The sequence below is a fragment of the Wolffia australiana genome, chromosome 9 (genome assembly GCF_029677425.1).
Source record: "Wolffia australiana isolate 7733 chromosome 9, ASM2967742v1".
NCBI classification, from domain to species: Eukaryota; Viridiplantae; Streptophyta; class Magnoliopsida; order Alismatales; family Araceae; genus Wolffia; species Wolffia australiana.
This window is the reverse complement of record NC_135843.1, coordinates 7,352,880-7,377,566: the sequence shown is the minus strand read 5'-3', so window position 1 is coordinate 7,377,566 and position 24,687 is coordinate 7,352,880. Positions and strand designations below refer to the sequence as shown.

Below are 24,687 nucleotides of genomic sequence, written 5' to 3'. Positions count from 1 at the left end.
ACAGCTAATTATTTAGGCTATTCGGCCAAATTTGAGCAAGTTCAGATTTGTAAGTCAGAGGAGTTAGAGAGATGAGGGCCACATTCTGGATCCCTCCAAAATTCTCTCTAGCTTCCCTTTCAATGAGGATCATTAATTTCAAATGGAGCTCCAAACATTCAAATTAAACTAGTGGGAAAAGAGGAGGGATGGGAAGGAGAGAAAATGTGAAAAATTAGAAGGGCATTTTAGATCATGCCGCATGTAAAAATATTATATTGTCTTCTCTCTCTATCTCATTCTATATGTTTTAGAGCAGTAGCCAGCCATCAGGACATGAATCTCCAAGATCCTGGTTGTTTAACGTGGTTGAGGTAGGTTTTGAAGTGTTCTTCCTTTGCTCATGCTTTACTTGCATATAAAAGTGCATGATCCCGAAGGATATGAGGGTCCAAGTTTAGGAAGAGGCTTTCAGGGCTCAGCACACGGTCATCCCCATCAATTCTCCCACTTTTTCTTCATTTTACATCACAATCTATTCATTCATGTTCTTCCAATTTATCCAGCTAGACTAGTAAATATTTACAGTTAAAAACCTTAAATACTAACTCTAAGATTTCATCCATTTTTCCTTTCAAATTTACTTTTCATTTCATAACTGTTGAAATTTCATTAAAATTTTATTATTTTTTTGGGGTACCACCCTCTGTTTCATTGTCCATACTTAGCCACTTTTTGGCTTAAGTCCAGACAACTTTAGGAGATCCCTAAAATTGTTAGATCCTGTGACCCCGGTCCCATATATAAACCAATAATATTTTAATTTCAATTTGTTCATTATAAATTAAATAAAAAAGGAAATGTATTTAAGGAAATCCGTATGGCTGGATTTTATTGAACAACTCTCCATACATCCCTATGGCTGGATTTCATTGGAATGCCTCACATGACAAGGAAATCCAACATTTTTTTTCGGTTCTACTAGTGGCTCATATTCATGTTTATGAAAGAATGATGAACAATTCTCTCATTTCTCTGAAGATGAATGCATTCATGACACAACAATGAACTTGTATTAAATAATTATGGAATACATGAAAGTTACCAATTCCAGCACAGACACAGAAAATTGTGATCGTACTGAACTAAATTATCAATAAGGCAATGAACTATCCATCATTCATTAAATATAGTGAAGAGCTAATCTTGTCTAACCTTGCATTGAGGGGGATTTCGAACCTTAGATGCTGAGCTGAAAAGGGATAAAGTTCATAGATTTTTTAAAATAATTTTTATGTTTCTTAAGCCAGCCCATATTTTCCAAGCTCTCCTCTTAAACTCATCTAATAAAAACCTCATAATGTCCCCCCATGATGCCCACATTTTAAGAACTCTAGAGTGGTAAAATCACCCTGTCCAATTTTTTCCCTAGTATCTTTCAATATAAAAAAATATCAAACATGCCCACATTTCCCAAGTCGTTCCTTAAACTCCCAAAGATAAAGCTCAAAACTCCAACACCCCGGTTGTGCAAGCTCAAAAATGGTAAAATCTCTATATACTGTTTTCTCCCCCCATATCTTTAAACATACAGAACTATCAAAACCTTCCCACATTTTCAAAACTCTAATAAAAATATCACCAAAATAAAAAGCTCAAAAAAATTCTATCTACGTATAATTTAATATCTCAAAAGTGGCAAATCTCCATATACAGTTTTCTCCCCTGTTATATTTCAACATGCAGAACAAAAACCTCCCCTCGTTTATCAAACTCTACTCTTAAACTCACAATGATAAAACCTCAAAAACTAGCCCAAACTCTGTCCTCATGCAATTTAACTGCTAAAAATTGGTAAAATCCCCATACACAGTTTTCTCCACCGCTATCTTTCAACATACAGAACTATCCAACCTGCCCACATTTACGAAAGTCTGCTATTTTACTCAGAAGGATAAAAAACTCACCATTAGCCCAAACTTCACCCACATAAAATTTAAGAACTCAATAATGGTAAAATCTCAATATACAGTTTTCTCTCCTGCTGTGTTCCAATAGACAAATATCAATCCAACTCCATAAACAGTTTTCTCGTCCGCTATCTTTCAAAATACACGACTATAAAACCAACCCACATTTCCCAAACTCTACTTTTAAACTCCCTATGCTTAAGCCAAAAAAATTTCCAACACTCTATCCACCATTATACAATTTAAGAACTCAAGAATGGTAAAATCTCCATGTACAGTTTTCTCACCTGCTAACCTAAGAATGGTAAAATCTCCATATACAGTTTTCTCCTCCGCTATGTTTCAAAATACAGAACTATAAAACCAACCCACATTTCCCAAACTCTACTTTTAAACTCCCCTAGATAAAGATAAAAATCTTGCCAACACTTTATCCTTATATGATTTAAGAACTCAAGAATGGTAAAATCTCCATATACAGTTTTCTCACTTGCGATCTTTCGACATGCAGGTCTATAAGACCTGATCTCATTTCCCAGACTCTACTTTTAAACTCCCCAAGATAAAGATAAAAAACTTGCCAACGCTCTACCCGTATATGATTTAAGAACTAAAGAATGGTAAAATCTCCATGTACAGTTTTCTCACCTGCGATCTTTCGACATGCAGGTCTATAAGACCTGCCCACATTTCCCGGACTCTACTCATAAACTAACCAAGATAAAATCAAATCATAAACTCATAAAGTCTAGTCATATACTCATAAAAGCTCAAAAATTCCCCCACACTCTGCCCATAAATAGTATAACTCAAGAATGGTAAAATTGCCATATACAGTTTTCACCCCTTCTATCTTTCAACATACAGAACTATAAGACCTGCCCACATCTCCCAAATTCTAGTCATAAACTCATCAAAATTAATGCTACTCATAGACTGATAAAAGCTAAAAAATTACCCGAGACTCGGACTACATACAGTTTAAAACCTCAAGAATGGTGAAATTGGCATATGCAGTTTTCTCCCCCGCTATCTTTCAACAAACAGCACTATAAAGCCAACCCACACTTCCCAAACTCTAGCAATAAACTCGCCACGATAAAAGCTCAAAAACTCGCCCTAACTCTAGCCCCACATAATTCAAGAACCCAAGAATGGTAAATTCTCCATATACAGTTTTCTCACCTGCTATCTTTCAACATACAAAACTATAAAACCTGGCTACATTTCCCAAACTCTGGTCGTAAACTCACCAAGATAAAAGCTCAAAAATTAGCCGAGACTCTGCCCACATATAATCTAAAACTTCAAGAATGTTAAAATCCCCATACACAGTTTTCTCCCCTGCTATCTTTCAACAAACAGCACTATAAAACCAACCCACACTTTCAAACTCTTCTCATAAACTCGCCAAGATAAAAGATCAAAAACTCGCCCAAACTCTACCCCCACATAATTCAAGAACCCACGAATGGTAAGTTGTCCATGTACAGTTTTCTCGCATGTTATCTTTCAACATACAGAACCATAAAACCACAAACTCCAGCCACATTTCCCAAACTCTAGTCGCAAACTCAGAAAGATTAAAGCTCAAAAATTGGCTGAGACTCTGCCCACATATTGTCTAAATTCTCAAGACTGGTGAAATCAGCATATACAGTTTTCTCCCCCGCTGTGTTTTAATGTACAAATATCAATCCAAGGGGAGTTCGAACTCTCAGAATCCCCCATCGGGAAGCCAGCGGCCGAGCGTGAGAGAGACGTCGCCGCCGGCCGAAGCTTCCCAGAGAACGTCGAGTGGCTGGGCCCGCGACGTAGCATCGGTGGGCTCTATCGAGGGGGGGTCTGCTGCCTCGCGGGACTCCTTTTGGTACATCTCTTCTACCATGGGCTTCCAGAGGCGGACTCTGGCATTGATGAACCAGTTGGAGACCTGCTCAAGAGAGAAAGAGAGAGAGGTAGAGAGAGGTGAGAGAAAGAAATGGGAGCTGACAGGCTTTGGTCTGTGACTGGGGGGAGCTTCTGGGTCTTGGGAAGAAGAAATCTTTGGAGAGGATTAGGCCTGTTTAATGTTCTACAACTGTACTTAGCAGATCTTGCGCGGAGACAGGAAAGGAAGAGAGAGAAAGGGAGAGAATGAAAGTAAGAGAGAGAGAGAGAGAGAGCTAGAGAGAGGGAGAAAGAGATAACGAGGACGAGAGAGCTAGAGGAAGAGAGGGAGGGAGCTGGAGAGAGAGCGATGCAGAGAGAAAGTGAGACAGAGGGGGAGAGAAAGAGACAGAGAGAGGGGGAGAAAGAGACAGAAAGAGGGGGGGAGAGAGAAAGAGGCAGAGAGAGGGGAGAAAGGGATAGAAAGAGGGGCGAGAGAGGGGGAGAAAGAGACAGAAAGAGTGGGGAGAGAGAGAAAGAGGCAGAGAGAGGGGAAGAAAGGGATAGAAAGAGGGGGCGAGAGAGGGGGAGAGAGAGAAAGAGGCAGAGAGAGGGGGAGAAAGGGATAGAAAGAGGGGGCGAGAGAGAAAGAGGCAGAGAGAGGGGGAGAAGGGGCAAGAAAGAGGGGGCGAGAGAGAAAGAGGCAGAGAGAGGGGGAGAAAGGGATAGAAAGAGGGGGCGAGAGAGAGAGAGGCAGAGAGAGGGGGAGAAAGGGATAGAAAGAGGGGGCGAGAGAGGGAGAGATAGAGAGATAGAGAGAGGGAAGAAAGAGAGAGGGAGAGGGAGAGGGAGAGGGGGAGGGAGAGGGAGAGAGAGAAGGGGGGGGCAGAGACAGAGGAAGGGAAAGAAAGAGACAGAGAGAGAGAGGGAGGGAGAGAGAGAGAGAGAGAGGGAGAGAGCGAGACCGACAAAGAGGTAGAGAGAGTGAAATAAAGATAAAAGAGAGACATAGTGAGAGATAGAAAGAGAGGAAGAGAGAGGGAAAAAGAGGGAGAGGGAAAGAGAGAGAGACAGAGAGAGGGACAAAGAGAGAGTGAGGGAGAGAGTGAGGAAGAGAGAGAGGGAGAAAGAGGGGGAGAGAGAGAGAGAGAGAGGGAAAGAGAGATGGGGAGAGGGAAAGAGAGAGGGGGAGAGGGAGAAAGAGAGAGAGGGAAAGAGAGATGGGGAGAGGAAGAAAGAGAGAGAGGGAAAGAGAGGGAGAGGGAAAGAGAGAGAGAGAGAAGGAAAGAGAGTGAGAGGAAAAGAGAGAGAGAGAGGGAAAAAGAGGGAGAGGGAAAGAGAGTGAGAGAGGAAAGAGAAAGAGGAAGATAGAGAGAGGGAAAGAGAGAGAGAGAGAGGAAGATAGAGAGAGGGAGAGAGAGAGAGAGAGAGAGAGAGAGAGAGGGAAAGAGAGAAAGAGAGAGAGAGAGGAAGAAAAATTGAGAGAGAAAGGTCGAATAATCTAGCAACATAAGCGTCAGAATCTCGGATATCGTCGCCATGGATTCTAACTTTTTTCTAAGTAACGAGGGTAAAAAAGTAGCTTCTGTCCCCATGTGGATGGTTAGATGGTTCTGGGCGAGTACTATCTCTCTCTCCTCAGTCCTTACGCATTGAGACTACTTCTCCCAATATTTAATCGAGAGGACTCACCTGGCTTCTCGAGAGACCCGTCTGTCTTGCCAGCAAGAGCTTGTCTGCGTCAGTCGGGTACCTGTAGAGAGAGAAACAAATAGGAAGAAAACGAGGAAGGGAAACAGAGAGAGAGAGTCGTCAGCAAGTGCAGAAGAGGCCATGCATGACAGTATGAGAGATAAAACGAAAAAGGACTCTGAGGGATGAGAGAGAAAGGCTCATCCGGCTGCCAAAGTAAATCTCCGGGGCTCAGATGGATAGATCTCTGTAGCCCAAGTAGTGACAGAAATCAACAGTGAGAGAAGTGGCCTAGAGAGAGAACCGACCATCGAGCAAGGACTGAAAGAAACATCCCCAGAGAGAGGTAGAGAGAGATAGAGAGAGAGGTAAAGATAGAGGTAGAGAGAGATGTGCAATGGAGTTCCTCTTTGTCAGCCCAGAACTTTCTGCGCCTCCCATCAAGACTGAGAAACGAGAGAGAGAGAGAGGAAGAGAGAGAAGGAGATAGATGAAGAAAAGAAGAAGATAAAAACTAAGGATATAAAGGAGAAGCATCTCTACGTATATATTGACAGAAAGGTACGGAGGTAGAGTGAGAACGAAAGAGGGTGGAAGCGAGACAAGTGACCAGGAAGGTGGCTTTCGGGAAACCGGAACGTAGAATACCGAGAGAAGCTGGCTTTAAAAAGATTATTTACAAAATAAGAGAGAAGGAGATGGCTGGATAGTAAGATTGCGAGAGGACAGGAGTCACAGGACTGTTGAGAGAGATAGAGAAAGAGAAAGACGAAAAGAGAGAAGAAGAGAGAAACATAGAGAGAGTGAGCGGCAGAGACGTGAGAGAAATGGGTAGATGGAGAGAGCGAGAGAGAGAGTGGGAGAGGATGACAGATAGAGAGACCGGAATAAAAAGAGAGGAAGAGACAGAGTGTGAGAGAGAGAAGAGCGAGGGAGAGACAGTGAGAAAGAGAGATAGAGGGTGAGGGAGAGAGAGAGTGTCTGAGGAAGAGAGAGAGAGATACATAGAGATGTACAGAGAGATGGAGGAAGAGAGAGAGAGAGAGATAGAAGGCAGAGAGATGGAGAAAGAGAGAGAGAGATGACAGAGAGAGAGATAGAAGGAAAAGAGATGTACAGAGAGATGGAGAAAGAGAGAGAGAGAGAGAGAGAGAGATAGAAGGCAGAGAGATGTACAGAGAGATGGAGAAAGAGAGAGAGAGAGAGATGACAGAGAGAGAGAGAGATGACAGAGAGAGAGAGATAGAAGGCAAAGAGATGTACAGAGAGATGGAGAAAGAGAGAGAGAGAGAGATGACAGAGAGATAGAAGGCAGAGAGATGGAGAAAGAGAGAGAGAGAGATGACAGAGAGAAGGAGACAGGGAGTAGGAAGAGAGAGTGAGAGAGAGAGAGGGATAGAGAGGGTAAGGAAGAGAGAGACACAGAGACAGAGAGAGTAAGAGAGAGGGTGAGAGAGAGAGAGAGGCAGAAAGAGGGTGTGAAGGAGTGATAGAGAGAGGGTGAAGAAAAGAGAGAGAAGCCGATAGATAAAGAGAGGAGGATAGATAACTAGAGAGGGAGAGAAAGAGGAAGGGACATAGGAGAGAGATAGAGAAAGATCGAAATAGAGCTACTTGGACAGCGAAAGAGAAAGAGCGAGAGAGAGAGAGAGAGAAAGAGAAATAGAGCTACTGCGAAAGAGAAAGAGAGAAAGAGAGAAAGAGAGAGAGAGAGAGAGAGAGAGAGAGAGAGAGAGAGAGGGAGGGAGGGAGGGAAATAGAGCTACTGGGACAGCGAGAGAGAGAGAGAGAGAGCGAGAGAAATTGAGCTACTGGGACAGCGAAATAGTGAGAAAAAGAGAGAGAGAGCGAGAGAGATTGAGCTAATGAGAGAGAGAGAGAGAGAAATTGAGCTACTGGGACAGCGAAAGAGAGAGAGAGCGATAGAGAGAGAGAGAAATTGAGCTACTGGGACAGTGAAAGATAGAGAGAGAGAGATTGAGCTACAGGGACAGCGAAAGAGAGAGACAGAGAGAAAGAGAGAGAGAGAGAGAGAGAGAGAGAGAGAGAGAGAGAAATAGAGCTACTGGGACAGTGAAAGATAGAGAGAGAGAGCGAGAGAGAGAGCGAGAAAGATAGAGAGAGAGAGAGAGCGAGAAAGAGAGAGAGAAAGATAGAGAGAGAGAGAGAGAGATTGAGCTACTGGGACAGTGAAAGATAGAGAGAGAGAGCGAGAAAGAGAGAGAGAGAGATTGAGCTACAGGGACAGCGAAAGAGAGAGACAGAGAGAAAGAGAGAGAGAGAGAGAGAGAGAGAGAGAGAGAGAGAGAGAGAGAAATAGAGCTAGTGGGACAGAGAGAGAGAGAGAGAGAGAGAGAGAGAGAGAGAGAGAAAGAGAGAGAGAGAGAGAGAGAGAGAGAGAGAAATAGAGCTACTGGGACAGTGAAAGATAGAGAGAGAGAGAGAGAGAGCGAGAAAGAGAGAGAGAAAGATAGAGAGAGAGAGAGAAATAGAGCTACTGGGACAGTGAAAGATAGAGAGAGAGAGAGAGAGAGAGAGCGAGAAAGAGAGAGAGAAAGAGAGAGAGAGAGAGAGAAATAGAGCTACTGGGACAGTGAAAGAGAGAGAGAGAGAGAGAGAGAGAGAGAGAGAGAGAGAGAGAGAGAGAGAGAGAGAGAGAGAGAGAGAGAGAGAGAGAGAGAAAGAGAGAGAGAGAGAGAGAGAGAGAGAGAGAGAGAGATTGAGCTACTGGGACAGTGAAAGATAGAGAGAGAGAGCGAGAAAGAGAGAGAGAGAGATTGAGCTACTGGGACAGTGAAAGATAGAGAGAGAGAGAGAGAGAGCGAGAAAGAGAGAGAGAAAGAGAGAGAGAGAGAGAGAAATAGAGCTACTGGGACAGTGAAAGATAGAGAGAGAGAGAGAGAGAGAGAGAGAGAGAGAGAGAGAGAGAGAGAGAGAGAGAGAGAGAGATACTGAGACAGAGAGAGAGAGAGAGAGAGAGAGAGAGCGAGAAAGAGAGAGAGAAAGATAGAGAGAGAGAGAGAAATAGAGCTACTGGGACAGTGAAAGATAGAGAGAGAGAAAGCGAGAAAGAGAGAGAGAAAGATAGAGAGGGAGTGAGGGAGAGAGAGAGAAAGAGAGAGATTGAGCTACGGGGACAGAGAGAGAGAGAGAGAGAGATATTGAGCTACGGGGACAGAGAGAGAGAGAGAGAGAGAGAGAGAGAGAGAGAGAGAGAGGGGGACAGAGAGAGAGAGAGAGAGAGAGAGAGAGAGATATTGAGCTACGGGGACACAGAGAGAGAGAGAGAGAGAGAGAGAGAGAGAGAGAGAGATTGAGCTACGGGGACAGAGAGAGAGAGAGAGAGAGAGAGACATACGGATGAAGGAAGTGCTCGAAGAGCCAAGCCCGGAGGACCTTAACGGCGCGGTCGGGCAGGCCCCTCTGCGGCCTCCACGACTCCTGCTCCAGCCCGCCGCTCAACGATCGCTGCCGCCACAGGCTCTGCTCCAGCAGCCTCAGCCTCGGCGTCTCCCCTTTCAAAACCCCCCCTTCCTTCTCCCCCATCGCTCGGCACGTCGCTCGCATCTGCGCCAATACCGCGTCCTTCAAAGCCCGAAAATGCCGCGACATCGCCTTCCGAGCCAGCGACGTGTAAGGCCAAGCTGCGCCCTGCCCCATCACCGTCTCGTACGAGCTTATCACCCCCTTCATCTCCTCGCAGTATCTGCTGTATCTCCTGTCGATCTGCGTTCATGCGCTTGTGATAACTTAGAGAAAGAGAGATGTATATTGCAGGGATCAAGATCGGTTGTTTCATTGATGCATAGAAGATATGAAGAGAGAGAAACAGAGCGGTAGAGATCAATCGTTTCGATTTATATTATAGAGATCAAGAGCGATTCTCTGATTGAGACATGGAAGTTATGAGGGGAGAGAACTATAGATTAGAGAGAGATGTATATATGTTATAGAGATCAAGAGCGATTGTTTGATTGACATACAGAAGTTATGATGGGAGAAAATGATAGAACTATAGACTAGACAGAGATGTTTATTTGTTATACAGATGAAGAGCGATTGTTTGATTGATACATAGAAGTTATGAAGGGAGAGAAAGGGAGCAGGAGAGAACTATAGATTAGAGACAGAGATATGCTATAGAGATCAAGAGCGATTGTTTGATTGATACACAGAAGTTATGAAGGGAGAGAAAGAGACAAAGAGAGAACTATAGATTAGAGAGAGATGTATGTTTTAGAGGGCAAGATCGATTGTTTGATTGGCATATAGAAGTTATGAAGGGAGAGAAAGAGAGAAGGAGAGAGAACTATAGATTAGAGAGAGAGAGAGAGATATTGTATAGAGATCAAGAGAGATTGTTTGATTGATAAATAGAAGTTATGAAGGGAGCGAAAGAGAGAAGGAGAGATTATAGATATATATGTTATAGAGATCAAGATAGACTTTGATTGATACATAGATGTTAGGAAGTGAGAGAAGGAGAGAACTATAGATTAGAGAGAGATATATTTTACAGAGATCAGGATCGATTGGTTGATAGATACATGAAAGATATGAAGAGAGAGAAAGAGAGCAGTAGAGACCTATAGATTAGAGAGATATATATTTTACAGAGATCAGGATCGATTGGTTGATAGATACATGAAAGATATGAAGAGAGAGAAAGAGAGCAGTAGAGACCTATAGATTAGAGAGATATATATTTTACAGAGATCAGGATCGATTGGTTGATAGATACATAAAAGATATGAAGAGCGAGAAAGAGAGAGGGAGAGACCTATAGATTAGAGCCATATATGTGACGGAGATCAGGATCGATATGAAGTGAAGAAAAGAGGGGAGAAACATATAGATTAGAGAGATATATGTGACGGAGATCAGGATCGATATGAAGTGAAGAAAAGAGAGGAGAAACATATAGATTAGAGAGATATCTATGTTTCAGATATCAGGATCGATTGGTTGATAGATACATAAAAGATATGAAGAGCGAGAAAGAGAGAGGGAGAGACCTATAGATTAGAGCCATATATGTGACGGAGATCAGGATTGATATGAAGTGAAGGAAAGAGAGGAGAAACATATAGATTAGAGAGATATCTGCGTTTCAGAGATCAGGATCGATTGGTTGAGAGATACATAAAAGATATGAAGAGAGAGAAAGAGAGCAGTATATACCAATAGATATATATATATATATATGTATATATATGTTAGAGATCTAGATAGACTATTTGATTGATACATAGAAGTTATGAAGAGAGAGAAAGAGAGAAGGAGAGACATATACATGAGATATATATATATATATATATGTTACAGAGATCAGGATCGGCTGGTTGATAAATATAAAGAAGAATAAAGAGATGGAAAGAGAAGAAGAGACATAGATTAGAGAGGTACATATGTTACGGAGATCAGGATCGATATTGAGTGAAAGAAAGAGTGGAGGAGAGACCTATAGATTAGAGAGATATATATATATTACCGAGGGAAAGTGAGAGAATAGAGAAAGAGAGAGAAAGAGAAAGGAGGTAGAGGAAAAGTGAGAGAAGAGAGAAAGAGAGAGAAAGAGAAAGGAGGTAGAGGAAAAGTGAGAGAAGAGAGAGAGAGACAGATTGAGAGAAAGGAGGTAGAGGAAAAGTGAGAGGATAAAGAGAGGGAGGAGGTAGAGGAAAAGTGAGAGGATAGAGAAAGCGAGATAAAGGAGGTAGACGGAAGGAGAGAAACATAGACGAGAGAGAGAGACGACAGAAAGACTGAGTGAAACCAAGAAGAGAGAGACTGAAGACGGAAAGAGTGAGAGAAACCACGAAGAGAGAGAAAGAGAGAAATCGGAAAGAGTGACAGAAACTAAGAAGAGAGATAAAGAGAGAGAGACAACGGAAAGAGTGAGAGAAACCGAGAAGAGAGAGAGAGAGAGAAACGAGAGGGAGCCACAAAGACGACGGAAAGGGCGAGAGAAATAGAGACAAGAGGGAGAGTGAAAAAGGACGGAAAGAATGAGAGTAAAAGAGACGCGAGGGAGAGTGAAAGACGACAGAAAGAGTGAAGAAACTAGAGAGAAAGAGAGAAAAGAAAACTAAAGAGAGAGAAATGGAGAGAGAGAGAGAGAAATAGAGAAGAAAGACGAAGAGAGAGAGAGAGAAATAGAGAAGAAAGACGAAGAGAGAGAGAGAGAAATAGAGAAGAAAGACGAAGAGAGAGAGAGAGAGAAATAGAGAAGAAAGACGAAGAGAGAGAGAGAAAATGAGAAGAAAGACGAAGAGAGAGAGAGAAAATGAGAAGAAAGACGAAGAGAGAGAAAGAAAAAGAGAAGAAAGACGAAGAGAGAGAGAGAGAAAATGAGAAGAAAGACGAAGAGAGAGAGAGAGAAAATGAGAAGAAAGACGAAGAGAGAAAGGCGGAGAGAGAGCAAGACAGAGAGAGAGAATGAGAGAAGAAAGGCGAAGAGAGAGAGAATGAGAGAAGAAAGACGAAGAAAGAGAGAAGAAAGACGAAGGGAGAGAGAATGAAAGAAGAAAGACTATGGGAGAGAGAATGAGAGAAGAAAGACGAAGGGAGAGAGAATGAGAGAAGAAAGACGAAGGGAGAGAGAATGAGAGAAGAAAGACGAAGGGAGAGAGAATAAGAGAAGAAAGACGAAGGGAGAGAGAATGAGAGAAGAAAGACGAAGGGAGAGAGAATGAAAGAAGAAAGACAATGGGAGAGAATGAGAGAAGAAAGACGAAGGGAGAGAGAATGAGAGAAGAAAAACGAAGGGAGAGAGAAAGACGAAGAGAGAGAAGAGAAGAGAAGAAGAGACGACGGAAAGAGAGGGCGGACAGTGGCGAATGACGAGAGACAGGAACGAGAGAAAGAAAGAGAGAGATTGGAAGTGAACAGGGGAAGAGAGAGAGAGTCAGGCGCGATTTACTCGACTTCAAGTCTTCAAGTCTTCTCGCTCTTTATTCCCCTGACAATGGAAACGACACGAGAGGGAACGACGGGTAGTTTCCTACATTTCCTCTGCGAGTAATCTTGTTAGCACCAACTTTCCCGAAGAACAAAAACTTTCCAATTACGATCTGAATTCCTAAATCTAAGTCCCTCATGCCCAACCCGAATCAATCTACAGTCACACGGCCGAACAGGATGAGGATCTAGAGAGAGAAGAAGAAGAAAAAAAAGATAGAGAGAGTAAGAGAGAGAGAGCGCCCCACCAACTGCTGAGAGAGTGAGAGGGGAGAAAAACCGGTGTAGAAGAGGAACAAGGAGCGACCGAGAGAGAGGCAGTGATGTAAATTTGTGAGAAAAAGAGTAAGAGGAAGAAACGGGACGAGTTAGAGAGACATTTAGAGATAAGTATGACAAAAGAAAGAGACAGAGAGAAAGAAGCTGCCCCCGTAGGACAGGGTAGATATAGCGATATGCATATGAAAAGAGAGAAAGAGATAGAGATATAGAAGAACTGGTGTAGATGAGGATCAGGGGGTCACTTAGAGAGAGAGAAATGGAGATATAGACTTGTATGCGAAAAGAAAGAGAGAGAGGGAGAGGCTGCGCCGCATCAGACTGTGAAGCAAGGAGCATTTTAGAGAGAGAGATAGAGGTATGTATGTGAAAAGGAGAAAGAGAAAGAGATAGTGAGAAAAATCCCCCTTCAGAATGAGAAGAACGACTGGTGTAGAAGAGGATCATGGAGCCACTCAGAGAGAGAGAGAGATACAAATACCTACGAGAAAAGAAATAACCAGGGAGAAAGAGAAAAAGCCGAAGTAGAAGAGCAGCTCGGGGAAACATAGAGAGAGAGAGATACGAAAACAAAGAGAGAGAAACAGAGAGATTTAGAGAGAAACAGAGAGAGAGAGATACGCAAGCAAAGAGAAAGAAATAGAGAGAGTTAGAGAGAAGCAGAGAGAGAGATACGCGAGCAAAGAGAAAGAAACAGAGAGAGAGATACGCCAGCAAGAGAGAAAAAAATAGAGAGATTTAGAGAGAAGCAGAGAGAGATACGCGAGCAAAGAGAGAGGAATAGCAAGAGTTAGAGAGAAGCAGAGAGAGATACGCGAGCAAAGAGAAAGAAACAGAGAGAGATACGCAACCAAGGAGAAAAAAATAGATAAAAGAGAGATGCAGAGAGAGAGATACGCGAGCAAAGAGACAGAAACAGAGAGATTTAGAGAGAAGCAGAGAGAGAGATACGCAAGCAAAGAGAAAGAAACAGAGAGATTTGGAGAGAAGCAGAGAGAGAGATACGCAAGCAAAGAGAAAGAAAAAGAGAGATTTGGAGAGAAGCAGAGAGAGAGATACGCAAGCAAAGAGAAAGAAACAGAGAGATTTGGAGAGAAATAGAGAGAGACGCAAGCAAAGAGAAAGAAACAGAGAGAAACAGAGAAAGATACGCAAGTGAAGAGAGAGAAACAGAGAGAGAGATACGCAAGCGAAGAGAAAGAAACCGAGAGATTTAGAGAGAAGCATAGAGAGAGATACTCAAGCGAAGAGAAAGAAACCGAGAGATTTAGAGAGAAACAGAGAGAGAGAGAGATAGAGATACGCAAGCAAAGAGAGAGCAACAGAGAGATTTAGAGAGAAACAGAGAGAGAGATACGCAAGCGAAGAAAGAGAAACAGAGACAGAGATACGCAAGCGAAGAGAAAGAAACCGAGAAATTTAGAGAGAAAGAGAGAGCGAGAGATACGCAAGCAAAGAGAAAGAAACAGAGAGAAACAGAGAGAGAGTGATACGAAGCGAAGAGAGAGAAACAAAGAGAAGCAGAGAGAGAGATACGCAAGCAAAGAGAGAGAAACAGAGGGATTTAGAGAGAGAGAGAGAGCGAGAGAGAGAGTTGCCATGCCTGATCGAGCATGTCCAAGAGCTGCGCCTTCTTCCGCTCCTGCTCCAATCTGTCAATCTCAGATCCCCTACCAGCAACCCCTCCAACCTCGCCAACTCCCAACAACCGCGCTTTCCCCCTCTCCCCTTCCCCATCTCGCCCTCGCACAACGCTACAGAACTCCTCCAGCAGCTCCTGCGCGGCCCTGGCGTACCTCGAATGCCTTAGACTCAAAAACGTCTCGCCTTGGCCGGAGGAGAAATAGCCGGAGAAGTTGCCCGTCGACGGCGAAGGCGAAGGCTTTGGCTGAAATCCTTGAAAATTTTGGCTAAGTGTCGGATTGGGGGCGAGCCAATCGCCGGAGAAGGGCTGCGGAAGAGCTTGAGAGTTGAACATGGCGGTGAGAAGGTTCGGGGGGGGGGCGACGGGCTCGTGGGGGCCATCTGTGAAGGGGACGACGCCCCGGTAATACCCTTGGGACATGGCAGTTTCTCTCTCTATCTCTACGCCGTCGACATCGCCGTTTCTCTCTCTATCTCTAGCTTTCTCTCTCTATCCCGGGTGGTGTTGGAAGAAGGAAGGGAGGGTGGAAGGGTGAGCGTATTGCTCTGTTTCTCTCTCTTCGTCTGTCTTGTTTTTTCGCCTTGCTGGTAAAGGGGCGAGGAGAGGAGATAAGGAAGCTCTCGGTCTTTCTCTCTCTGGATTTCTTGGGTTCTCACTGGTTTTGTAAGAGAACGGGGCGAGAGGAAAGCTCTCTCTCTCTCTCTATCTCTCTTTGGTTCTCTTGGTTTCTCGCTGAATTTGTAAGGAAATAGGGCGAGAAGAAATCTCTCTCCTCAACCCCGCTTTCTCTCTCTACGCTACGCTTTCTCTCCATACACTGCTCTTTCTGTCTAGCCCTGTCTCACTGTAGTCCTCTCTCTCTCTCAACCCATCTCTATCTTTCTCTCTCTCTACAACCCAGCTCACTCTCTCGACCCTTCTCTCTCTACACCACTCTTTCTATAAGCCCTTTTATCTCTCTGTACCTCGGTCTCTCTCTGTCTACCCCTCTCTCTAATCCTCTCTTTACCTCTCTGCGTTAACCCCTCTCTCTCAGTCCCTCACTATCTCTCTCTCTCAACCCAGTTCTCGAGCCCTCTCTCCCTCTCTCCAAACCACTCTTTCTCTCAACCTCTCTCCCTCTAGTCCCCTCTCACTGTCTACCCCTCTCTCTCTCTCTTCCCCTCTCTCTCAATGCCTCACTATCTCTCTCTCAACCCCTCTTTCTCTCTCAACCTAGCTCATTCTCTCTCTCCCTCGCTCTCTCTCTCTTAACCTAGCTCACTCTGTCTCTCTCCCCTCCTTCTAGTCCCCTCTCTCTCTACCCCTCTCTCTCTGTCTACCCCTCTCTCTCTCTCCAGTCCCCTCTCTCTCGGTCTATCCCTCCCTCTCAACCTCTCTTTCTCAATGCCTCACTATCTCTCTCTCTCAACCCAGCTCACTCTCTCTCCTTCGTTCTCTCTCTCTCTCTCTCCCAACACAGCTCACTCTGTCTCTCTCTCCCTCTCCTTCTAGTCCCCTCTCTCTTTGTCTACCCCTCTCTCTCTCTACTCCCCTCTCTCTTTCAACCCCTCTCTCTCAATGCCTCACTATCTCTCCCTCGCTCTCTCTCTCTCTCTCAACCCAGCTCACTGTGTCTCTCTCTCTCCTCCTCCCTCTCTCTCTCTCCCCCCCCCTCTCTCTCTCTCTCTCTCTCTCTCTCTCCCCCTCCCTCTCTCTCTCTCAACCCAGCTCACTGTGTCTCTCTCTCTCCTCCTCCCTCTCTCTCTCTCAACCCAGCTCACTCTGTCTCTCTCTCTCTCTCTCTATCTCTCCTCCTCCCTCTCTCTCTCTCAACCCAGCTCACTCTATCTCTCTCTCTCCTCCTCCCTCTCTCTCTCTCTCAATCCAGTTCACTCTGTCTCTCTCTCTCCTCCTCCCTCTCTCTCACCCCCGCTCCCTCTGTCTCTCTCCCTCCCTCTCTCTCTCTCAATCCAGTTCACTCTGTCTCTCTCTCTCCTCCTCCCTCTCTCTCTCTCACCCCCTCTCACCCTCTCTCTCTCTCTCTCCTCCCTCTCTCTCTCTCAACCCAGCTCACTCTGTCTCTCTCTCAACCCAGCTCACTCTGTCTCTCTCTCAACCCAGCTCACTCTGTCTCTCTCTCTCTCCTCCTCCCTCTCTCTCTCAATCCAGTTCACTCTGTCTCTCTCTCTCTCTTCTCCTCCCTCTCTCTCTCAATCCAGTTCACTCTGTCTCTCTCTCTCTCTCCTCCTCCCTCTCTCTCTCTCTCACCCCAGCTCACTCTGTCTCTCTCTCTCTCCTCCTCCCTCTCTCTCTCAACCCAGCTCACTCTGTCTCTCTCTGTCCTCCTCAACCCAGCATACTCTGTCTCTCTCTATCAACTCCTCTTTCTCTCTCAATCTCTCATTATCTCTCTCTATCGACCCCTCTCTCTCTCTTAATCTCTCACTATCGACCCCTTTCTCAACCCCTATCTCTCTCTCACCTCTCTCTAAACGCCTTTCTCTCTCTTAACCTACATCTCTACTCTTTTCTTCTCTGTTCCCTCTTTCTCTCTCTTTCATCTCCTTTCTCCTCCCCCATCTCTCTCTTTCGATCCCTCTCTAAACTTATCTCACTATTTCTCGTTCTCTCTCTCTAGTTTCTCTCTCCAATCTTGCCCTCTCCCACTATTTTACAATATATGCATAATTATAAGTTTATTCGATATTCCGGTGTCGACGGGAGACTTCATCGCCACCGCCCATTTCGCCGATCAGAGCGGGAAAAACAAATCGGACGGCGGATATCCAAATCCAAAAGCGGTGGTCCCCGCCTACCACATCCTCGCTGGACTGTCCAGCTGGCAAAAGGCTAAATTAACCCATTGACGCCCTTTCCGCTTTTCCTCATTTTTCGAGGGGTTTATTTGTTAATTCACAGTCCACTAACGTGCCTCTCATCAATGCGTCGGATTAGATAAACAAAGGCGAAGTTAGTTGGAAGTTTGCAACCTCCAATTAATTATATCATGTGATATATAACTCCACCGAATTTAAGTCGAGTGGTTACAACCACACCAAGTTATAATATTACAATTGTACTTCGCAATTAGTACAAGTTTACCAGCAAACATCCTAATTAATAATAACGAGACACGTGCCTCCTAAATTACCAACTGTTGACTTTGGCGGTGATTAAACGGATAAAATAATATTTATGCGAAAAATAATTAAATCGAGTCGTATTGTTAGATTTTGAATTTGGGGGCGAAGAACGAAGGGGTAGAGAAGAATCGGAGCCTGCGATTTTCCGAGGAATCGGCGAAAAGATAGACGCGGAGGGGAAGTGGAATCGATCAGATCTGTGGAAGTTTACGAATTGCTCAGATTTGCGGGAATTTGAGGAGAAATTGGCTGTGGAAGTTGTCTCGATCTGTTCGAGGATCAGAATTTTCGGCAGAAGGTCTGTATTAGGGGAAGTTAATGCGCCTGGATTGTGCGCAGATCGGAAGGAACGATTACCTTGTGGCTCGATCTGAAACGCGAAATTTTCGAAAAATAGCCTTCTCTGATTCTTTGATCTGCCGGTCGGCTTCGATTCTTTCTCTTCCGATGGAACGATTACCTTGCGGCTCGATCTGAAACGGGAAATTTTCGAAAAATCTGTTCTCGTTTCGAAAATCGCCTTCTCTGATTCTTTGATCTGCCGGTCGGCTTCGATTCTTTCTCCTCCGATGGAACGATGACCTCGCGGCTCGATCTGAAACGCGAAATTTTCGAAAAATCTGTTCTCGTTTTTAAAATCGCCTTCTCTGATACTTTGACCTGCCGGTCGGCTTCGATTCTTTCTTCCCCGATTAGAACGATGACCTCGCGGCTCGATCTGAAACGCGAAATTTTCGAAAATCGCCTTCGTTTCGATTCTTCGTCGTCCGATCTTGCTCTCTGCTCCGCGGTCGAGAAAGACAGTGGAGACCATTCCTTCGATCAAAAAGGGGGAAATCGGGGTGGTTTGTTTCGTGCAGAAACATGACGTGGCAGGATTCCATCGGACCACGTGTTTCTCACAAACATGACATGGCAGAATTCGATTGGACCACGTGTTTCTCAAAATATGACATGGCAGAATTCGATTGGACCACGTGGCTCCCTACAAATATGACATGGCAGGATTCGATTAAAGCACCTGTTTCTCACAAACATGACATGGCAGAATTCCATCGAATCATGTGGCTCCAACAAACATGACGTGGCAGGATTTGATTGGACCACGTGTTTCTCACAAATATGACATGGCAGAATTCCATTGAATCACGTGGTTCCCACAAACATGTCGTGGTACGATTTGATTAGACCACGTGGCTTCAACAAACATGGCATGACAAGATCCAATTAGACCACGTGTTTCGGAAAACATGACATGGCAGAATTCCATCGGACCAGGTGGCTGACCACAAACATGATGTGGCAGGATATGATTGGACCATATGTTTCTTTTAACATGACATGGCAGAACTCCATCAGACCACGTGGCTACTCCACAAATAACGTGGCAGGATTTTATTGGACCACGTGGCTCCGAACAAACATGACATGGCAGGATTTGATTGGACCACGTGTTCAATACATGGCTCCCCATTGGACCACGTGGCTACCGCATAAACGTGACATGGTAGTATTTGATTGGATCACGTGGCTCCCCACAAATAGGACATGGCATAGAGGACGACGGAAGGAAGTCCTCGCCAACCTCCATTCGTCATTCGTCTGCTATCCTGAGTTCGCCTGTGATGCACGCAAACATGACATGGACGATCCCATTGATCCGCGTGGATTCGACACCACTTTCATTATCCGTCGGTCACATGTGACGGTGACAGCAATGTGATGGATAACGTGATGGTGACAGTGACGAAATTAGGGGCCCCTGACGGTAACGGTGACAGATGATAAACTGGGTGTGACGGTGACGCGACGGTGACTGAGGGCCTCGGACGAATGACGTGATGGGACCGCCGTCACGGATAACGGCCGCGACAGATTTTTAAAAATGACCAAAAAAGCTTAAAATCATTAGATTTAAGTTTTTCGACAGCCGAGATTTCGCCACATGGTGTCGCTAACTAGATTTTCTTGGCATTTTGCAGAAAAGTCCCTGCATTAATTCATGCGCGCAAAAGGATGCCGTCCAAAGATAATTGGAGATATGCCCCTCCAATTCTCCGCAAGGTTGTTTTTCCCGTCACACGTGATGGTGACGCCGTCTGGTGATGGGGACGTGACAGGGGCGCCACAAACCATGACAGTGACACGAGCGTGACGGATTTTTCTGAAATCCTAGGATGTGTGACGGGATGGTGACAAGACGAAACTTTTCTCACGTCACCGTCCATCACGGATCGTCATCCGTCCCATCACATCCAGGGCATCACGTCCCGGACGTACCGTTCCCTATTTCCAATGTCTTGGTCTGTGTGTCTCAAGTTACTCTACTGGGTCTGGATGCCCATATCGGAACGGATGCTGAACCGGATATAAGAAGTGGCCGTGCACACAGCAAGGGCGTTTGTGTTGCCAAACTGTAAAAGAACCGAAAAATTCGTCTGCTTGTCACTGCCACATCCCCGGGATGTCAAGCTGGCCGGAGCCACAGCAAAATTCTCTACCCCCAGCTTGAGTGAGCAGGCTGTAACCACTGCCTTGGCTCATTCAGTGACTGGAATTCAGCACAAGAGGACTTCATGTTGGCTATTTATACTAGCCAATTCAGGAAATATAACCGTAAACAACATGTGGGAAGTCTCGTTTAGATCCTTTCTAAAATTGGAAATGCTCGATATGTTAAATAAGAGGGAGCAACCTTTTCTACCTTGTCTCTTCCTCTCTTCTTCTTTTCTTCCTCCTTTATTCTTCGCAATAATTCACAATAAATATACGATACAAATGGAACATCTATAGAATTTCACGATTTTAAATTTAAATTTATTAAAATAATAAAAATCCTAAAGGGGGTCCGCTGTTGAAAAATTACACACGGTGTGAATTTTCACACCACAATGCACAACCATCTTTATCAGACATTGGAAGTGGGAAAATCTGATATCCAGAGATTAGATGACAACATCGCCTTCATCAGGCGGTTTTTTCTATCAGTATCAAAAAATATGCAACAGAACACAATACAATAAATAAGTACAATATTATCATAGAAATGCAATAAATATAATTATCTAGGTACCAACTATAATACGTGATCTAATAAGAATTGTTATGTCTGGTAAAATTGGGAACTAACTAATTGGTCATAAAAATAAATTAATTAACTAGCTAGCAAATCCGAGTATGTGTGGAGCTCAATATTCTTCAGCTGCTCAATTAAGAATGGCCAAACGTATGAAGAAATTATTAATCACAGACATCAAGAAATTACAGAAAATTTAAGCAATCGCCTTCTTCACAGAAATTACATGGCAGTGGTTTCTTTTCACAGAACTAACAAACAAACAAAACAAGCTAATTCAAGAGGGGAGGCCAGCAGATATGTATCTGCTAAGTGAACAAGAGGGCGAAGAGAACGAAGGCACCGACGACGAGGAAGAGGCCAGTGAGGAGGGAATTATCCTGCTGCCTTACGGCAGTACGAGGGGGGAAGCCGTGGGCGTGGCCGCCGCCATGGAAGGAGTTTCCGAACCCGTAAGGGAACGAAGTGGAGTGGCCGTAGGTCGACGGGTCAGGAAAGCCTTGGACGTGGAAGTTGAAGAGGGAGGGGAACAGCCCGCCGAAGCCAGCAGTGAGGCTGAAGTTGCCGATGCGGGCGGTGGCGACCGGCGGGTAGCCGCCGGTGAAGCCGAAGCCGTGGTGGGGGAAGTGTTGGTGGGGGTCGGGCTGGGGGGCGGTGTCGGGGCGTTGGCCAGCGGGGCGGTGGGGGATGGACTTGGAGCGAGGGTCGGACGAGGACTTACCTCGGCCGTAGAGCGGGACGAGCTTGTCTTCCTGGACCATGGCTTTGCAGACGGGGCACTCGGGGGCGCGGGCGTGGACGTGAAGCCATTTGTAGAGGCAGGGCCAGCAGAAGAGATGCCCACACAGGGTGATGATTGGGTCCTGCGCCAGCTCAAAGCAGATGTTGCACTCGAAGTCACCTGCATCGGGGTTGCTCGCCCCCGAGCAGGACGGGTTTTGCTGGCTCCAACTTGACGATTCCCCCACACTGCTCGCCATCCCGATTCCTGCATTGTAATATGATCAGGGTTCGTTATCTTAATTCAAGAGATATCTCACGAAGTTTATAAATCTTAAATTATTGAGAATTTCTAGGTTAGTCATACCATGTTCAAAAACATCAAATTCATGAATATTTTCTAGTTAGTCGCAGCAAGTTTATTAATCACAAATTCGAGAGAATTTCCTGTTCATTCACAGCGAGTTCATAAATCTAAAATTTGAGAGCATTTCCGGTTAAATCTCAACACGTTTGTCATACCATGGTTCAAAAACATCAAATTCATGAATATTTTCTAGTTAATCACAGAAAGTTTATAAGTAAAAAATTCGAGAGAATTTCCTGTTCAATCACAGCAAGTTCATAAATCTAAAATTCGAGAGAATTTCCGGTTCAATCACAGCTAGTTCATAAATCTAAAATTTGAGAGAATTTCCGGTTAAATCTCAACGCATTTGTCCGCTCCCGAATCCACAATCGCTCGGTCAAATTGAAATTTCTCGTGTAATTTTAACCGATATCAAAAATTTTCCCCGATCGTGGATTTGATCGAACAAAACGCATAGGCGCAATTCACTTGGCGGAGCTTCACCAATTCCTGGGATGCAATTCGACAAAGGGTGAACACCATTTGTAGAAAAAGAAACCCAGGGATTACCGAACAAGAGAAAAAATCCGGTACTGTCACAACACGTTGATCGCCTCTTAAATCTACAACCGCTGAATCCAAGAGAAATAATCGTAACATAGCCACTGCAACCAAAGTATTCGTAATGGATTTTGTGGAGCTTTTCCGATTCATGAGTAGCAATTTGATATCGAATGATCAATTTTTGTAGAGAAAGAAACCCCATGATTACAAAAACCAATAGAAATTCAGACAAAACCGCACCACGTTGATCAGCTCTTGAACTGACAAAACCTCGTTGAAGCACGATCCAACTTAATCGATCCGCGACGCTGGATAGCGCAGAACACAAATATTGGCGAAATCGATGATCCAGATTATCCGAGTGATAACCAATAAGAGTCTCCAAACATCACCGAGCTGTCCGTAAACCCCAACCAGATGTCACTTCAGAAAGACTGACATAGAAATCGAGCAAGCACAGCGTAGAAATTCCGATCCGATAAAATACATTCAAACCACACGATCACGTCAACTCGATCGGCAGCCAAAAGCCCTCAATCGCACGCTCGAATCGAGAAATCAACTCAGCACTTCGTCATCAACCTAATCCGAAATCCAAACTAAAAAACACGCATACGGTAACCGATTCATCGAATTTAGGAATCAATTAAAAGAGATTAAGAAAAACCGCCGATCGGTCATGAAACCCTAATTGGTGATCAATTCAGAAGCAGAAATTCTGAAGACAAAAGATATAGAAAAGATCAATCAAGAGATCAAAAGAAACGAACCTTTCAGCGCCGCGCGAATCCGAGGGAGGAGCCTCCGATCTGCTCCGCCCCTCTTTCGATTTACTGTGAGACAAATTGGCAAAAGACCACCGATTTTGAACCGACAGCGGTATTTATAGTCTCCAAGAAGCCAGTCAAGTGGTCACTTCACACGTGCGCAGGTCAGTTGACCCCCACGTGCGAGATGGCAAAACGAGAGGCCAGTTTTACTTGCAAGAAGAGATTATATTTTATTTAAATTAGGGCTGTCGCTATGTTTATTCGGGGGATTGCTTCAGGCCATTTAAACTCTAGTCAATGGTCGTCTTTTGGTCATGTGAAAAATAGAATAAATAATACGAAAAAATGGATAGTGGGGAACTTATAGTTATCTTTTCATTTATTAGTTGAGCAGGAACAAAAAATAGAAAATGCGACCAAGATGTGTAATCTTAATGTGTTATGCATATCGACATCATTGAATGATTGGTTTAGTTTGCTGCTTTTATCTGAGATGAGCGAACTAAGCTACGTTGAACATACTTTAAATGCATGCTCTTTTTCAATTAGCTTAATCGGGTATATAACTACCAGGATAAGCACGAATACACAAACTATACTAGGATTAATCAAGAAAGAACATTTTGAGATACAATTTATAAACTCAAGATGTTAATGGAAAAACTCGCATGCCCAATAATTCAATTTATCTCTTTTAGAAATAAATGTGCTCAACAAACTAGTCACACATTACACATCTCCTTCAATAGTCATCGATACAATATATTAATGTAATTTATAAACTCAAAATTAGGGTTGAAATTAAGTTTTTTTCTAATTAAGTTTATTCAACAATATTTATAAACCTATACCCGTTAATAATTTAGTTAGCCAGTGATAATGCGTGATGATAGCGATCACGATGGTAATAATAATGATATGAGTATCGTGTTAGTACTTATAGTGAAAGGTAGAGTAAGACGACAAGATGAAGGTAGATGTTAGTGGTATCGTGAAATGAGGATATGAGACGAGATGAGAGAGAACAATAAGACAGTATCATGAAGGTAGTGTGGTAGACGAGATGGCTTATTAGGATTTATTAGTTAGGGTATATGATAGAGGAAGTTGGAGAGACAAGACAGTATCATGAAGGTAGTGTGGTAGGGGAGTGGTAGGTAGTGGATTGATAAACCCAAAATGTGTCATGTAATTATACATATGTTAAGGTCATTTTGGGATGATTTCATGTGTATTTCATCCAATTTTATTAGATTTTTGCATCAAATGCACTATATATAGCATGTTATAAAAATAGTGCATTTTTATGTCATTTTCATGCATGTTCTACAATTCTAAATATTTCTTAGTGAAAATATGTTTAAGACATTAGAATTTTCTAATGTTCTATTTAGTATGTATATAGGCTATTGCAAGAAAGAAAATAGAGTTCCAGACATAAATTGAAGAAAGAAATAGAAGAAAGAAAAAGATATATAATTATAAAGTAGAAAAAAGTTTGCTATTGGCCTGAGAAGCTGACCAGGCAAGGCAGCAGCAAGCCATCTGCAGCAGGCGAGCGCACAGAGTACTCAAGCCCGCCCGTGGACTGCAAGCGGCGGCGCACCCGGCATGAAGTAACACGACGATCAGAATTAACACGTCGTGTTATGTCCGACGGGTGGGTTCTAAAAAAAAGATGAGATGACGTGG

At 44.0% G+C, this 24,687-nt stretch overlaps 2 protein-coding genes across 3 annotated transcripts; both read right to left on the bottom strand.

The window, feature by feature from the left end:
• Nucleotides 1-3,500: 3,500 nt before the first annotated feature.
• LOC144707361 (BEL1-like homeodomain protein 2) lies at nucleotides 3,501-15,292 on the bottom strand. The gene is made up of 4 exons (XM_078580467.1): nucleotides 14,350-15,292; nucleotides 8,869-9,236; nucleotides 5,511-5,571; nucleotides 3,501-3,882 (listed from the first exon to the last, which is right to left on the bottom strand). The coding sequence occupies exons 1-4, from the start codon at nucleotides 14,809-14,811 to the stop codon at nucleotides 3,667-3,669; spliced, it is 1,107 nt and encodes a 368-aa protein (XP_078436593.1). The 5' UTR covers nucleotides 14,812-15,292; the 3' UTR covers nucleotides 3,501-3,666.
• A 5,453-nt stretch (nucleotides 15,293-20,745) lies between these two features.
• Nucleotides 20,746-23,080, bottom strand: LOC144707796 (RING/U-box superfamily protein). 2 transcript variants are annotated; one of them, XM_078581041.1, is made up of 3 exons: nucleotides 22,996-23,067; nucleotides 22,466-22,621; nucleotides 20,746-21,580 (listed from the first exon to the last, which is right to left on the bottom strand). In XM_078581041.1, exon 3 carries the CDS (start codon nucleotides 21,570-21,572, stop codon nucleotides 20,901-20,903), a length of 672 nt encoding a protein of 223 aa, XP_078437167.1. In that variant the 5' UTR covers nucleotides 21,573-21,580; nucleotides 22,466-22,621; nucleotides 22,996-23,067; the 3' UTR covers nucleotides 20,746-20,900. The 2 variants fall into 2 exon arrangements, with proteins under 2 accessions (XP_078437167.1, XP_078437166.1); XM_078581040.1 differs by lacking the exon at nucleotides 22,466-22,621 and having other exon boundaries at nucleotides 22,996-23,080.
• Between the last annotated feature and the right edge of the window lie 1,607 nt (nucleotides 23,081-24,687).

What these genes read in the sequence shown, in the direction of transcription:
- LOC144707796 (XM_078581040.1), bottom strand. Translation starts at nt 21,572, where the DNA reads ATGGCGAGCAGTGTGGGGGAATCGTCAAGTTGGAGCCAGCAAAACCCG.
- LOC144707361 (XM_078580467.1), bottom strand. Translation starts at nt 14,811, where the DNA reads ATGTCCCAAGGGTATTACCGGGGCGTCGTCCCCTTCACAGATGGCCCC. An exon ending in TTCGAGCACTTCCTTCATCC is followed by an intron (nt 5,572 to 8,868) that starts GTATGTCTCTCT and finishes CTCTCTCTACAG; the next exon opens with GTACCCGACTGACGCAGACA. An exon ending in CGGGTCTCTCGAGAAGCCAG is followed by an intron (nt 3,883 to 5,510) that starts GTGAGTCCTCTC and finishes TCTCTTGAGCAG; the next exon opens with GTCTCCAACTGGTTCATCAA.